At 43.0% G+C, this 13,628-nt stretch overlaps 1 protein-coding gene across 2 annotated transcripts in view; it reads left to right on the top strand.

Moving 5' to 3' along the window:
• The window catches only part of LOC117228811 (acid sphingomyelinase-like phosphodiesterase 3b), a 115,141-nt gene extending 112,204 nt beyond the window's left edge, over positions 1–2,937 (top strand). For both annotated transcript variants that reach the window (XM_033484826.2, XM_033484818.2), the window contains exon 10: positions 1,669–2,937. In XM_033484826.2, coding sequence (XP_033340717.1) covers positions 1,669–1,924 — 256 coding nt within the window. In that variant the 3' untranslated portion in view covers positions 1,925–2,937. The remainder of the gene's footprint in view (positions 1–1,668) is intronic.
• Positions 2,938–13,628: the final 10,691 nt, after the last annotated feature.

Raw genomic sequence — 13,628 nt, 5'->3', positions numbered from 1 at the left:
AAGTGCATCCACTTCCGAAAAGTTCATCAAGACGGCGAGGCTGGGCTGTTACGAACTTTAGCCGGCATTTATTAAAGCGAGTGTCCGGAGACTGGCGGAAGATCATCCCGGCCATTAAACCGAGGCAACATTTCTCCGAACTTTCGGCCGGGTTCCGATGTCGAACAATCTCCTAAAACGCTGGGAGCTCATCGCAGCCCGCGCGACACCGTAAAATGCTTCTCGCGCGCCCTCCGCGCGCCCAGGGAACCTTGAAATATCCGGCGGGCGCGCAAAGCCCCGCTAACAGACGACTGACGCAAATTGCTCGTGACAAAGTTACACAGCTACGCAGCACCTGTACCCGGCGGAACGGTGGCAAAGTGCCCGACACCGTCAGCCCAGCATTTACATGATCCGATGCGGCGATTGCGTGGAACCGGCCCCGCCAAAGCCGCGGCGTCCCATTCGGTTAGTCGAACGACGGATTAATAATTTCCATATTTCCGGAATAATTACCCGTGCGAATGATAACTTCGGCCCTGTCGACCATGATAACTGTCTACCCCTTTCAAGGGAATCGCGCCGTTACGGTGCCGACTGCTCACCTAAATGTCCCGATACGGTCCCAGGCGGGTCGCGCGCCCTCGAAGATATCGCAGAATTGGTCCGCTCGAAGAATACGGTGATAAATTGTTGCAATGTTCCAACCGTGAGAGATATCGCAATGAAATTCTCACGAGAAATAACTGAAAAAATAGTAATTTTCTAGCTGTTATACATAAATACAGGGTATCCCAAAATTATGGTATTTCCGGGAAATTAGAGATTACTCAGGTCATTCGAAGCAACTTTTTCCTTTACAAAAACTTTCTCCGAGGCTTCGTTTACGAGTTATTAACGAAAAACAGTGACCAATGAGAGGCGTGCTCGGATGGCACGAGGCGGAGCGTACGAAGCTCAGTTCCGCTCATTGGCTCGGCCACCTAGTGCCAGGCGAGCTCGTGCCTCATTGGTCATTGTTTTTCGTTAATAACTCGTAAACGATGCCTCGGAGAAAATATTTGTAAAGGAAAAAGTTACTTCGAATCACCTCAGGAAATGAATCATCTCCTCGTTTCCCGGAAATACCATAATTCTAGGACACCCTGTACAATAATAATATACTATTATTATATACGTCCACACATAATTTACAATATTATACTCACATGTAATAATACAATGGTTCAATGCGGATGTTCCTATAACAGCAAATTTTAACAAAACAACGCAGGTTTCAGTATTTCAATGCCTAAAAAAAGTAGTAATCTTGTAGCTATTGATATTTAAATGTTTTATCGCATTTGTCAACACGTCGAGCGCGGCGTCAGCCTCCTGGGCCTGACAGTTCTCTTGGGCTGTCAGTGCATCTTTTTTGTATGTATTTCTATTGTGTATCTCTATCTCTAGTAGTATTGTAGTATCTTTTTTGGGTAACGTCAATTCCAGGGACGTCAATTCCCACCTAAACCTATTGTTTAGATAGCATTAGCGCATGCAACTTGTAACAGTATCAAAAATAATGCCAGTCAGCCGCCTCGAGCCCAACAAAATCGGCTCCTCGCTCGACCTGTTAAACAAGAAAATTCAACAATTTCTCATTGCTGTCGATCATCCTCGCACGGCCGCGTTTCCTGTTCCTCGCAGATATTACGCGGCGAACACGGTCTTCCTGCCGCGGGAAGTCGAGCAGATTTGGGGCTGCGGCGGCCCTTTGAACGGAGCCTGCGCCCTGCACCACTACTGCACCGTCACCCGACTGAACCTCGAGTCCTACAAGGAGTGTTACTCGTCGTACGCGTACGCGCTCTCGTCCACGGGGCCGTCCACGGCGCCGTTGCACCTCACGATCCTCCATCTGCTGGTCCTGCTGGCCTGCGCGGAGCTGTACAGGAACCGGTAGGCGACGGCGCGGCCGTCGACGGACGAGGGACAGCTGCGAGCAGGAGCGACACAGCCGATGCACGCTGCATCAGCAACACCTTCGACCCTCTGCCGGCAACCTCGGTCCGCCGGGTCTGTCGAAAGCCGGCGCGACGAAGGGCGCGGCGAGGGCTCGCTGCGAGTTCCAGCTCCAGGATAACCGGTCTATCTTGTCTCTGTGTCTGTCTCTTTGTCTCTACGTCTTCTCTCTAAGCGGGGAAAGGGTGCGCGGGGCTCGGGAACGCGACGCGAAGCGACACGATGCGATGCGATGCGACGCGACGCGACGCGATGCGCCCTTTCAGCGACCGGGGCGAACACGATCGAACGATCGTTTAATTACCCGGCCCGCGAAATTTCACGGTCCCGAGCGCAATTGGCATCCGGTTTGGTGGCGAGTGGTTTCACGGACGGGGCACGGACGAAGCCGGGGGCGGTCGGCTGCTCGGGGCTTCCGCCGGGGAGACCCCGGTGCGATGACCTCCCGTGACCGCGAAACGGGGGGGAAGGGGGGCAGCCAGGGTCAGAGAGAGAGACCGAAGGTCCTCCGCGACGCGAGTCGGACGGGGATAACAGTCATTGATGTTGTACTTACTTCTCTTAAACGTTCGGTGTACGTTGTTTTAAGACGGGAGATTCATTGTAGCGCGAGTCCAGCGCCGAATTGCCGTTTGGTCGATGGACCACGGCCGACGGAGTGAACACTGTGCATGTCTGTCTCTGTGTGGCTGTGCGTCTGCCGCGTTTTGGCTGTAAGAGCGGCTGCGACCGCGTACGCGATCGCTGGATCCGAGCGGAACGGCGGCATCGACGCCCGGTATTCGCGGGCGCCGATATCAGCGCGAACACGTGTGTCTCTCTCCGTCTTTTTGGTGGACGCCGAGACGCATGCGACGAGAACGTAATAGCTTCGAGAGCCATGATATTCGTACCAACGTTTTGCGATTGTCGGAACAATACAGTATTTCTTAATAAAGGAATCATGGATTTGTACAGAGTCGACCGTTCATTTCGCATTTCCTGGCGCATCCGCGCTTCCAATGTTCCTTCGGCAATGTTGCTTCACTTTTACAGAGGTTAGGATGTTTCTCGAGTATTAGGAAGATCGAAATCTACTAAGTATCCCGAGGTTATGGTACTTCCGCGCAGTGATGGGTTCCTGAGATAATTTCAAGTAAATTTTTCCTGGACGAAAATGCGATCCGCGGCTTCGTTTACGAGTTATTAGCTAAAAACGCTGACCAACGAGAGGCGAGCTCGGCTGGCGCGAGGCGGCGCGAAGCAACGAACGCACGAAGCCGAGATCTGCCCACTGCCTCGCGCCAACTGATCCCGCTTTTCATTGGTCACTGTTTTTCGCTAATAACTCGTGAACGACGCCGTGGATTGCATTTTCGCTAAGGAAAAAGTTACTTCAAATGATCTCGGTAACCTCATATTTCCCGGAAATGCCATAATTTTTGGACATCCTGTATTCGTAATTGATGAGACAGGGAATGAAAGGTTTGGTGGATAGAAGGGTTCCACTCGAAAATTTAATTCATTGTTAGACCGTGGATTTTGTGCATTTATAACAGAAATTAATAAATATAATTAGAAACAGTGAGATGACCAAAAGAAACTAAGAATGTTAATGTTCTTATTTGCGTTCGTTAAAATAATTAAAGAAAGAAATAATCTTGTGCTTGATTTGTTGTCTTGCAATTGATGCAGACAAGTTTTATTTTGCACAAAGATCCACAGTCTATTAATTATATTATTTAGATAAATGAAGATAGAAAAGCTCGAGTTACGCGCCAGATTTTTCATAATTTAGGGTACATCGGAATGTAAAAAATATACGTCGTTATTCGGAGCAGACTGGAGTCTAGCAGCGTATCGGGTAAGTGTAATTACGTTATTATGTTCTTTCAATAATATGTGTAAAAAAACTTTTATCTCTTTAATTTATATTTCTATCTTTTGTTAACTTGTCGTCTGTATTTAGTTCTACCGAACTCAATTAACTTGTTACTAGCAAAATTAAGAACGCATTAAGGAAATTATTAATGCAGCACAACTAATTATATTACTGAATCAATTGAGTATATGTTATTAAAATAAACCAAGAGATGCGGCACTTAAAACTTCGACGTTACGTTCGAAAATGGATCGCAATTTCTTCTTCGACCGACAGGGCGAGAACCGTCGAACTTATTACAGTAGCAACTTGAAATCTCTTCGATTGACAGAAAGTGCAATAATGTCAAAAGTTGCACAGTTTTAGCAGATTCGATCAAATATACGAAATTTTGCATAATTAGATTTGTACTTCAAAATTCTCAAAATACACAACGTTACACGATCTTCCTATTCGAACTTCGTTCAGACTACGCTCTATTAACGCGATGCCCTCGCACGAGCGACACTACGTTTTTTACATTGATTTCTTTTTACATTCAATTTATCCCGAGCGCGTTCAATCGAATTCAAATCCGGTAATTAGGGTGCTTTGCATAATTAGTACGGCGCGTTTGCGCGATCACCGGTCCTTAACAATTCAAGCAGTTTACCGAGACCGAAACGTCCGACCGAAACAGAGCCGGGCAAGAAATTAATCGACGACTAACGATTGAATTACTATTGTTAATCGTTAATCGTGATCAACGTTTCATCGACGGCTGACGTTTCATCGCGTTCGTCAATCGATCGATTCAATCGTCGGCTTCTCGACGATTAATGCCGTTAATCGTTTTCATCGAGCATTTAATCAAATTAAATATTTTAATCGATCGACGCTCAACGCTGGACTGAAGATTGTGTAAATGTTTCATTCTCAAAGTATCCATTTTCAAATTTGTCGTACACATAAAACTCGATTGACACGAGATTTACGGAGCCCGTCAAAATGGCGGGTCACTAATTTTTTAATTTACGATCATTCATGTCGTAAAGATACATCCAATTACATCCAATTTATTCAACTGATATGCTACTTACGGCAAATGTTACAATAACGCTTGTTAAAAATCAGAATAAATGTCCCATTGTTATAAAGTAATAATAATAAGTAGTAATAAGTAATAATATAAAAATAAAAATAAATAATAGTAAGTAATAATGTAATAATAAAAATAAGTAATAATAAGTAATAATATAATAATAAAAATAAGTAATAGTAAGTAATAATAAGTAATAATAAGTAATAATATAATAATAAAAATAAGTAATAATATAATAGTAAAAAGAAGTAATAATAAGTAATAATAATAATACTGTTTTAAAGTAATATAAAACAGCTGTTGTTTCGTGCTCCGTAAATCTAGTGTTAACGAAAGCCGGCCATAATCGACGGCATCGGTTAACCAATTAATTTCACGGAGGATCGAGGCACCCACTTCGCACCCCGAGACACCCAATCCCCAAGATCCGGCGAATATTTTCACCGATCGGATCTTCCAAGACCCGAGCCGATCCGTCGAAACCACCGCTTTCTTCTTTTATACGAACTCCGAAGCAGCGGTAATTAGGTGAGCCGGTTCATCGCGGCTCGTTTTCAGACGCCGATGAGCAGAGTTACTCTGGATCCAGAATTTACTCGGATAACAAGATAGACCGGCGAGAGGTCTCAATTAATTCCGCAGTCGCTATAGTTAGCAGCCTGGCCAACTTCCGTAAACGAGCTCCTGGCCGGCGCACGCGGTGACAGCAAATATGAAGATAAGTCGTTCATTAACACGAAACGGACATTTAGCGGAAAATGCGAGAATTTTGCCGGGGTAATGAGACTCTCTCCGGCTTTACCTCTGCCGGAACCGACCGACTGGGGCAAACGAAGACTTCCTGACCACGGTCGCGACCCGACGTCCTTCCGTAAGTACTGGCATCCCCTATACCGGTGTTGCCGTTTCTCTCGGTAGTTACCACGCTCGGCGATAGGCTAGCGGAACCAGTTACTCTAGGGTAGCCAATTACTGTGCCCTTTCTATATTTTCCAGCATAATCGAGGTCCTATTTATCGCGTTGGTCGTAGCAGATTTTTTCGTTTAAATTCAATGAATTATTTATTTGTTGGAGACGCGTGGAAGACGGAAGCTCTTAAAATACCACGAAAATGGCATAATTGGCTTTACATTTATCGTATTGGACGTAGCAAATTTTTCCGTTTAAATTCGATGAATTATTTATTTGCTGGGGAAACGCGTGGAAGACGGGAGCTCTTAAAATACCACGAAAATTATATAATTGACTTTGTATTTATCGTATCGGACGTAGCAAATATCTCCGATTATATTCGATGAATTATTTATTTGTCGTAACGCGTGGAGGACGGAAGCTCTAAAAATACCAGAAAAATTGCATAATTCGCTTTACATTTATCGTATCAGACCTAGCAAATTTGTTCACTTGAATTCCGTGAATTATTTATTTGTTGAAATTGAACGAGTGAAAGGAAAGACGGAGGCTCTTAAAATACCAGGGAAATTGTTTCAATTTTTCAGATACCGATTTCGCGACATTTTCTGCGAAGCTTATGAAGAAGATTGACAAAAATATTGAACGAAGGAAGATCGATAAATAAATTAAAATAAATTACAATAAATTTTTTAATTTATTTATTACTTCGGCGATTTACGTGACATTTCTGATGGACTTAAAAGTCGATTTCGACCTCCAAGTCCATCAGAAATGTCACGTAAATCGCCGAAGTCGCGGTCAACAGCGAAATGTCCTAAACACTGCTAACAGGGCACAGTAATCGGCCCTGGTGCCCCGTCGGCGCAACGTGTCGCGAATCGGTCGCGCGGATTTTCAACAGCGAAAAGTCCTAAACATTGCTAACAAGGCACAGTAATCGGTCACTGTGCCCGTCGGCGCAACGTGTCGCGAATCGGTCGCGCGGATTTTCCACCGCGGCTGTCTTTCTCTATATCCCTGAGCGGCGTCGCGAGAGACCGAAGTGACGCGCCAATAAAATTCCCATCGACGTAAACACTTTTACGTCGCCCGAAATTCCGATATTTCTCAATGACGGCCAAGGGAACCGTGTCGCGGCGCCTCGGCCGACACGTAGAATTCAGAAACCGCACCTCCGGACGTCACCATCTTTCACCGAGCGCGCGGAGGGCCGCGACAGAGGCGAGGGACGAAGACGGGCGGAAACTTCTTCGGAATTGATTTAAACACTCGGAAGACGCGTGTACATTACACATCGCCGGGCCGAGAGAACTTCCGACGATTCAAGTTCGTTTCAATCACTGCTGTTCAATATAAGCTACGGAAGTTAGGAGAACCTGGCTCCGCTCGCGGCACGTCCATTAGCCACCCTGGCCCATTTCCGCGCGACGCCGTTTCAACCGCGCACTCAAGACGAATCGCTTAAAATAACGCCCGGCTGTGTTATGGAGAAACGATCGGGATAAGTGGACCGTCTTTTTGTTCTTCGGTTCGATTGTTAATAACGTTCGTGCTTCGAGCAAACGATTCGCTTCGTGGTGCTCGCCTTTTCAGACATTTCTATGTTCCAAAAATTGTTGAAATTTTGTAGAAATTATTAACGTAGCTCGATTCGTAAATCGTGTGTCCTTAAATCGAAGTTTATTGTCAACTTTGGACAGAAAATTTCAAATATGCAAGTTAACGTTTATGGCGAAACGCAATGGTCGATGTAGCTTTACTCGATACAATAATGTCCCCCTTACTGACGCTCAGATTGTCCACTAAAATGGATAATTTGGGAAGAGGAGATACGATTATTCGAGCCTTGCAACTCGTTTTTATAGTTGTTGACAATCGATAGCCATAAAAAATGCGCCACAAGGCTCGAAATTCCATTTCTTCCAAAATTATCCATTTTAGTGGACAATCTGAGCGTCAGTATGGGAGACATTACTGTACACCTTTGTCGAAGTATTTCTAATTTTGTGGACATTTTTAAATCAATTTTGTGCACATCTAGAATTCCTATATGACATTGGGAAAATTAAATTTTTTTTAATGACACTTCTGCAGTAAAATTGATTTTTAACGTGGATTATAAAATAGGTGCTCTTTGACTTGCTCGAAACATTCGCGAATGAATTATAAATAAATGATAAATTATAATATTCTGTTATAAAGAGATGCTATTCCTTAGATCGTATGTGAAATGTATAACAATATCGATCCAAAAAATTACCAATAAATACACAATGGTTAAACGGTAAACATGAAAATGAATGAACAAACTCTGTACAAATTAGCGAATAAATTTCGAACGTGTTAAACAGACGTTAATTAAACGATGCTCCCGTGAAATTTGCAAGTGAAGTAAACGCAGCCTAAGAGTCGCAAGCTTCAAAGCTTTTTACGGGTTAAATGATGGGAGCAACACTACTTTTTTACACGTTTTAATTCTCCTTCGGACTCTACGGTTCCCGTTCTATGGATCTTTCGTGCAACGTACATTTCAGCGGATTGGCGAGTGCAAACTAATTTGCTTTGCAGCACTAGGAATTTGATGAGATTACAGCGAGCAGCATAAAACACATGAAAGCGCGCATAGTTTGAAGTTGCGTGGAACCGCAGCTGCCTCCGTAATCCGGAGGCGGGGTCGAGGTCGGTTTGAGTTTTTCTTGAAATGTAGTGTTACAGAGAAATGCCGGTATTCTGTTAATTAAAAAGAACAGAGAGTGAACGATGTTTTATAATGTTGCTGCTGCGGAGCAAGTTTTAAAGAGATGCGTGTGCGTTGACCTGTGAAAATCCCGCATTCACCGGGCCTCTCTCCCCGAGCCAAATCGCTGCGCTGGCCTTGCACGAAAACCGATATTACTTTAAACGGAGTGTTGGTTCCTCGATACAGAATCTTTTTATAATACCATTTATCAACTTCGACGGAACTTTAAAAAAAAGAAACACCGAAAAAAGATCGCTCTGACCGTTTCATTTTTCCACGTTACTTCGAGGAGCCTCGTACACTTCGGTTTAACATCGATTTACATGCTTAAATCTGTCTCGAAAGAAGAACATAATCAAATTCGTTGTTTAAACGAATTCGTACATAATTTCTACAATATTATATTCACATATAATAATACAATGATTCAACGCGGATATTCTTGTAACACGAAATTTTAACGGAACAACGTTTCGGTATTTTAACGCTATATCCTCTCCATTCATAATTCTAAGAACATATAAAATTTGTTTATACAAAGGTTAATCTTAAAAAATGTTCGATAACGAATATTGTAAAAAGTATGAGTTACCTAATAAAAGCTGAAAAGAATGATTTTTTATACAGGATGTCCCAAAAATGTCTCGCAATCCGAAAGTGGCGGGTTCCTCAGGTCATTTGAAGCAAGCAGCGGATTGCATTTTCGCAAAGGAAAAAGTTGCTTCGAATGACCTGAGGAATCCATTTCCGGATTGCGAGACATTTTTGGGACACCCTGTATAGATGCGCGCTCTGAAAAGGAGGCGCCACAGCTAACCGGTTAAATATAGATAATCAGATATTTACAAACAGTTTATTGAGGAAAGTTGGACGCGAATTATTTGATGCACGACGCCACGGATTTTTGGATTTTTTGGGACACTCTCTATAATATGCATATTTTGTATGCATATTTTTGCATATTTTTTAATCGGTGCATCCATGTATTTCTTTGAAAAAAAGGTGTCGCGGTATTTGCGCTGGAAATTCATTGGCACAAAAGTTATGGGTTTCGTCGCGAACGGCGACAGGGATCCGACGTCGTACGTCGGCTTAAAAAGAAAGTTCTCGGTGACCCGGTGAGCGGGTGTTCACAATGTAATTGCTCGAGCGTATCCTGGGACCGGCGCCTTTGTGCGCCGGATTGATCGATGACGCCAATGACTTTCCTCTTTCTCTTCGGTTTTCACGGGGTATTATGCGGCAGGGCGTTGCGGAGGATCGCGTCGCGTCGCGCCACGGCTCGAGGCTCGAGGCTCGAGGCTGCCGGCGCGTGACAGGCTTCATCGTCAGACGCGAGATCGCGCGCCGCGTGTTCATTGCTCGGGCCCGGCCCGCGTTTCGCTCCCTGTTTACGCGGATATTGTCACGCACTCGCACGGAAACACGTATTCAATTGTCCGCGACGGTTGCAGCAGTGCCGCGCCCGGCCGCCAACGAAAAACACATTCTCGCGTACCGCGAGAATTCAGCGACTTAACCTACGCGCATTGTAATATCCTGTCAGGCTAGCGGCGAACACATCAAACAGAATTTCAATAAATATGAATATCGCACTATTGTTTGGACGCGAAACGGAAGACTGCGCCCCGCCGGCCAATATTTAACCTACAGTGCAAATGTGGACCTGCTGAGTGGGTGGCCGGCTCTTTTCGGTTGCCATCGGGTCCGCGTTTTGCGAATCCAATTTTTCCTGGACCCGATTCGACCAGCGAAATTCAAATAGCAAATTCGTACGAAGTTGGAACAACTTGATCGTCAATATGCGAATAGAAATGTTTGATTTGTTTTAATTGATTTTGGAGCCTGTTCTCTCGAATTACGAACGGTTACAGTGTAAAAGTATCGCTTTTATGTGGAACACGAAGGAATTCGAGAAACTTGTATCAATTACGTAATTGAATTACATTGTAATTGAATTATATTATAGTTGAATTGCATTGTAATTGAATTACGTTATACTTGAATTGCATTGTAATTGAATTACATTATGCTTGAATTCCATTGTAATTCAATTACATTATATTTGAATTGCATCGTAATTCAGTTATGTAATTCAAACCTTTGAGTTAATTCAATTACTAATTATTTTGACCACGAGAGTAATTCAAATACAATGTAATTCAAATACAATATAATTCATTAACAATGTAATTCAAATACAATGTAATTCAAATACTATGTAAGTGAATTATTTTATAACCGAATTACGACATAATTGAATTAATTTGTAATCGAATTACGGCATAATTGAATTATTGTGTAATCGAATTACGGCATAATTGAATTAATTTGTAATTGTATTACGATGTGATTGAATTACTTTATAATTAAATACAACGAATCTAATCGAATAACTTAGCAATTATAATTTCTTCGGTAATTCAACCATAATTCTGCAGAACTCTACACGACGTACAATTCGCTGGTATGCATTTTGCAGCGAAATCTGTGCAGCACCCGCTAGTTTGCGCCGCTACGAAAATTATTACCTACTTATTCAGAACATTTCGAATTCATTCGTGACGAATTCTAAACAAATGCGCCGTCGGAGAGAAAAACGAATCCCAACCCCTCCGCGCCACTTAGGAGAGCAATATTTGATACGGTTACGCGACTGCGTTTTTCTCGGCCATTTGTTTCTGCAACGCTGCACGCTAAATTACAACTGGCAATATTGTTACAGCTGCTAACCATGCGAACTCTATCTTTCTACATGTCGGCGTTTTACCAGTCTAGACTTAGAGTACACAGCGTGCAGGGCGGTCGAGCTGTGTTTAACGTGATTTGTGTAGGAAAATCAGCAGGGGATTGCAGAGAAACAATTTGCAGTATGCACTAAATTCTGGAGAAACGAAGATTACGTTTTGTGCGATTTTAAGGTTGCATGACACGTTGCGGAGAACGTGATGCTTTCTTATTATGTAAAAGTATTGCATCACAAAGTAATTCAGTTACATTGCGTTTGAATTTCATTCTATTTCAATTGCGCCCGTGAGTAAAATAATCAGTAATTGAATCAATTGGAAGATTTGAATCGCACGATTGAATTGCAATGAAATTGAAATACGATGCACTTGAATTACAATCTAATTGAATTGCAATGTAATTGAATCATGAATAAATTGAATTAAAAATGAAATTGAATCACGAATAAATTGAATTAGAATGTAATTGAATTAAAAATGAAATTGAATTGCAATGTAATTGGATTACAACTAAATTGGGATACGATGTAATTGAATTGCAATTAAATTGGATTACAATGTAATTGAATTGGAATTAAATTAAATTCCAATGTACTTGGATTACAACTCTAAATTGGATTACAATGTAATTGAATTACAATTAAATTGGATTACAAGGTAATCGAATTGCAATATAATTGGATTACAATGTAATTGAATTACAATTAAATTGGATTACAAGGTAATCGAATTGCAATATAATTGGATTACAATGTAATTGAATTGCAATTAATTTGAATTGCAATGTGATCGAATTGCAATATAATTGGATTACAATGTAATTGAATTGCAATTAATTTGAATTGCAATGTGATCGAATTACAACTAAATTGGATTACAATGCAATTGAATTGCAATTAAATTGTATTACAATGTAATTGAATGGCAATTAAATTGAATCACAATATAATCGAGTTACAATGAAATTAAATTACAATGTAATTGAAATACGATGCACTCGGGTTACAATCCAATTGAAACGCAACGTGATTCAATTACGTAACTGGATTTCAATGCGATCGAATTAGCCCGACTCTGACAACAGCATGCTGACGAGTCCGGTTAAATGTAGGCCGGCATTGTTTCGCGCGGGGGTCCGCCGGGTAAGAATAGAAAAAAAAGAAGAAAGAAGACAAAGCGAGAGAAAGTAGAGAGGGCCGTCTTCCATCGGAGCTGGTTTAGGAGAGCCTCGGGATCGCGTGACGAACGCGAGACACTTTATATCGAGCGGAATGCCGTCCATTATCGTTAATCCTCGTTTGAATTGCAAGGAGCGCCAGCGAAAAGTCGAATGAGAACGGAACGTCCAAAGTACTCGACGATTATGCGAACTGCGAATTAGGCCGGTGGTTGTTGAAAAGCCTCGACGTGGGAACTGAAGGGCGACCGGGGCGGAGGGGAAAGGGAGTATACAGGAGTCGGGACCCCTGACGGCGAGCTTACGTTCGCCGCGGAGTTGGTTATGCTCGGCGCTCCATATTGAAACGAATCAATCGTCCGTTTCTGTGGATTGTCGGCGTGTGTGTTCACAAAGGCCGCTATAGAAATCGAAAATGAAACGGGAGACCCGCGTGTCGTGAATGATAGATTTAGAGTCCAGATGCGCTCCGGTTTGAAGATTCCGCATCAACAGCGCCTAAAACTTCAATGCCGTTCGAAAATATCACTTTCCGATTCGACGCCAGTGAATCGTCGAACCCGGCGGTCCTTTGATGAAACAGAGTCCGAAAGAGGCTTTGAGATAGATTAATTGATGTTACAGCAACCGTTAATAGACCTTTCGTTGGCGCAGCGTCAATAAGATCTATTTACCTTTCAGTTACGAGCGCGGTAAGTGGATCTCTGCGCGTTCACGGCGTATCCGACAATTTTTTAACGCTCGCGAACATCATTGGCGTAACCGATTCATACTCGCCGGATGGAATTTTGTGATTGGTAGATCGAATTTGTTCTTTGTTCCGAAACAATAAGAACTAGCAAAATGCGTGAAAATGTCCAATTATACAGGATGTCCCAAAAATGTCTCGCAATCCGAAAGTGGCGGGTTCCTCGGGTCATTCGAAGCAACTTTTACCTTTACAAAAATTTTCTCCGAGGCACCGTTAACGAGTTATTAACGAAAAACAGTGACCAATGAGAGGCGAGCTCGGCTGGCGCGAGGCGACCGAGCCAATGAGCTGAACTGGGCTTCGTGCGCTGATTGGCTGGGCCGCCTCGCGTCAGCCGTACCCGATTCTTATTGGTCACTGTTTTTCGTTAAT

This window comes from Megalopta genalis, chromosome 3 (genome assembly GCF_051020955.1).
Source record: "Megalopta genalis isolate 19385.01 chromosome 3, iyMegGena1_principal, whole genome shotgun sequence".
Lineage (NCBI taxonomy): Eukaryota > Metazoa > Arthropoda > Insecta > Hymenoptera > Halictidae > Megalopta > Megalopta genalis.
The sequence above is the reverse complement of the archived record's forward strand: the minus strand, read 5'-3'. Positions and strand labels throughout refer to the sequence as shown.